This window comes from Rutidosis leptorrhynchoides, chromosome 3 (genome assembly GCF_046630445.1).
Source record: "Rutidosis leptorrhynchoides isolate AG116_Rl617_1_P2 chromosome 3, CSIRO_AGI_Rlap_v1, whole genome shotgun sequence".
Lineage (NCBI taxonomy): Eukaryota > Viridiplantae > Streptophyta > Magnoliopsida > Asterales > Asteraceae > Rutidosis > Rutidosis leptorrhynchoides.
In genome coordinates, this window is record NC_092335.1 from 125300442 (window position 1) to 125303655 (window position 3214).

Here is a 3214-nt window from a genome sequence, read left to right on the forward strand (position 1 = left end):
ATAAATAACTTATCACTAATCACTAAACACTCCATACTATGGGTAAAATAATATTCTTCTTTATATACAATGTACAAGCAATAAAACATCAAATACAAATATAATTAAAAACAAATGGACGCCACTATATCTAAGAGCTCTCGCCAAATTCATGGTGAAAGCGGGTAACTACGAGTAAGTAGCGGATAATGACAGATAATAGAATCATATGGAGTGATCTTAAAAAAAGCGAAAGAAGATTCTTATGGTATTTATAAATAATGTGAACCTCTAATGACAGGAATTTCACAATATACCATTTAGGACAAATGCAAAGTAAGTTCTCTTATAATTTTTAGATCGATTCATCTATTGGATGAATTTCAATCCCCCATTTCATATACTCCGTAAGTTATTTTTTCCTAATACAAATCACACGACCGTTTATTTAAACTTGCTTACTTTTTTTCCTTTCAAAAACACTAAAGTAGGAGTCTTGCGAGTTACGGAGCACTACGAATAAGGAGTATATTCAAAATATAACGGCGGCAATCAATTTATCGTTTACTATGCACCCGCCTTCAATTTACGAAATAAATAAATTCCAAACTAAATGATAAATAAAATAATAAAATTAGAATAAAAATAAGAAAATTAAAGTACAATTTTTTGTCCTTTTACTCATAACATATACACACGCACGACGACCCAACACCATTTATATCACCACCGTACTAATACCCCATACTCTATATAAACACCCCACAACCATTCTTCATCTTCACTCCTCAATTCATCCATCATTAATCATTAATTTAAATTATTATTAAAATTTAATTATTAATCTAGAAATATGGACCAGCTCACTTCCGATATCTTCTCAATTCTCGAAAACAATTTCTTATTTGGTCCTTCCGGTTCACCTACTAAAAAACAACCTCCCTCCGTCGCGGGTAAAGTCAGAGTTCTTTCCATCGACGGCAGCGGCTCCACCGACGGTCTTTTAGCCGCCAAAGCCATTCAACATCTTGAATCATCTCTCCGCATTAAATCCGGAATCTCAGGTGCCCACATTTCCGATTTCTTTGACGTCGTGTCCGGTTCCGGCGTCGGCGGTGTTCTTGCTGCTTTGTTATTTACTAAACAAAAAGACGGTGAGCCTCTGTTCACCGCCGATGAAGCTGAAAAATTTGTGTCGGAAAACGGACACAAACTCACACGGTTTTCAAAACGAGGGAAATTCAAAAAATTGTTAGGATCTGAAACAAAAGGCGCGAAGTTGTTTGGTAAAACGTTTAACGATTTAACGTTAAAAGATACTTTAAAGGCGGTTCTAATACCATGTTATGATCTTAACACTGGCGCACCGTTTGTTTTTTCTCGTGCTGATGCTGTTGAGATGGACGGTTGTGATTTCAAGATGAGTGATGTGTGTGCTGCCACGTCAGCAGCTAGTTCGCCAGTTGTCACTGTGTCGGTGGACAAGAGGACAAAGATCTCAGCCGTTACTGGTGAACTAGCGATGAATAATCCAACGGCGATGGCGATTACACATGTTCTTAATAACAAACAAGAGTTTCCGTTTTGTAACGGCGTTGAAGATTTGATCGTCGTATCGTTAGGTAACGGAGAGCCGTTTTGTGGTGTTTCCGGGAACCAAACGCCGTCACGTACTGCATTCGTTAAGATCGTCGGTGAAACAGTTTCTGACACGGTAAGAGTATTTTTCAATTCTTATTTTTGATAATAATATTAAAAATAAAAGGTGTAAAGTTTATGGTCAAAATATATGTACTACGGAGCAGTAATTAATCGTACTAATAATAAAACGTACAAGTTGTTGATGCGCAACATGTCCTTTTTAATTAGTAAAATCTTTCATTAAATAGAATATAATGAAAACACAATTATTCGTATTATAATAATAATATAATTTTTTATTTTTATTATTTTAAAAATAAAAATTTTAGGTGACATTCTATTATTGCAATTGCAACTACCATAGTAGGTCCGGGACAACTATTGTTGATACCGTCGGTAGGGGTTTTGACTTCAACATTGTGGTCTAATGTATTTAAAAGCAATAAAATTAGTTGATGTAGGAAGTTGGTGAAAAGACTAACTTACCCTTACACTAATAATTGTTAATCTGTACAGTATGATTTAAGATCTAATGAAGATTTTTGTATGATGTTATATAGGTTGATCAAGCGGTATCAATGGCATTTGGGCAATCTCGAACGAGTAATTACGCACGTGTTCAAGCGAATAAAGGTTTTACAAGAAGCGAAAAATCTAATAAAGGAAGCGAAATGGATATGTTGAAAATGACCGAAACAATGTTGACACAAAAAAGTGTCGAATCAGTGCTATTTCAAGGGAAGAAGTGTAGTAGAACAAATTTGGAAAAGTTGGAAATTTTTGCAACAGAAATTGTTAAGGAGACCGAAAGGCGAAAAACAGATATTTTGCCTACGGTTGTGTTAAGACAATCAACTTCATCTTCGTCACCAAGAACATCATCAGCCACAACTTTATCTATAACGTCTTCAAATTAGTTTGTTATGATGATCGTGCCTAGGTAAAAACTCGAATTGTGAAGGTTTTTTGCGATATTTTGAGGTTGCATTTTGGGATGCAACTGTTATGTTTGCTAGCGATGTGTGTATATAAATTATGTTTAGAATGGATTCGATTATTAGAGATTTGAATGAATAGTACTACTATATTTCATATATACGTACATCTTCATATTTTTTTTTAACGGGAATTCGGATCAACCGAGGGGGGCTAAATCACCCGGTTTGATTATCTCTCGTTTTGACTATACCGATACAGCGATAATAACCGCGCCCTCATCGTTGCCCGGGAGGAAACCTTGAAACCGATCCAAGGGCACGGCCAAGTAAAACTCTCCTCCCATTTACCCCCAAACGATAAAATTGTGTTTTATACTAGGATTGAACTAATACTACAGACTATGCAAACTTTAAAAGGTTATCAATATACCACATAATTAGGCATTTATGTGCTATACCAGAGGTGTCTTCGAGTGTAGGCAACATAGGAACCTCCTAGTATCCAAAAATTTAGAAGGTCTCATAATTTTGAATATGCAAGTATTTTTCTCAATATATTTAATTAAATCAAATAAAAAATTGTCAATTAAAGTTAAAATACATTGTTTTTAAAATTTAAATACAATGCAAGTAAATAAATTGAAGTATTATTTTTT

The 3214-nt window shown here is 34.6% G+C and overlaps 1 protein-coding gene across 1 annotated transcript; it reads left to right on the forward strand.

The window, feature by feature from the left end:
- The first annotated feature begins 793 nt into the window (after nucleotides 1–793).
- On the forward strand, nucleotides 794–2690 carry LOC139896768 (patatin-like protein 7). The gene is made up of 2 exons (XM_071879403.1): nucleotides 794–1693; nucleotides 2181–2690. The coding sequence occupies exons 1-2, from the start codon at nucleotides 833–835 to the stop codon at nucleotides 2535–2537; spliced, it is 1218 nt and encodes a 405-aa protein (XP_071735504.1). The 5' UTR covers nucleotides 794–832; the 3' UTR covers nucleotides 2538–2690.
- The last annotated feature ends 524 nt before the right edge of the window (nucleotides 2691–3214 follow it).

What these genes read in the sequence shown, in the direction of transcription:
- LOC139896768 (XM_071879403.1), top strand. Translation starts at nt 833, where the DNA reads ATGGACCAGCTCACTTCCGATATCTTCTCAATTCTCGAAAACAATTTC. An exon ending in GTGAAACAGTTTCTGACACG is followed by an intron (nt 1,694 to 2,180) that starts GTAAGAGTATTT and finishes GATGTTATATAG; the next exon opens with GTTGATCAAGCGGTATCAAT.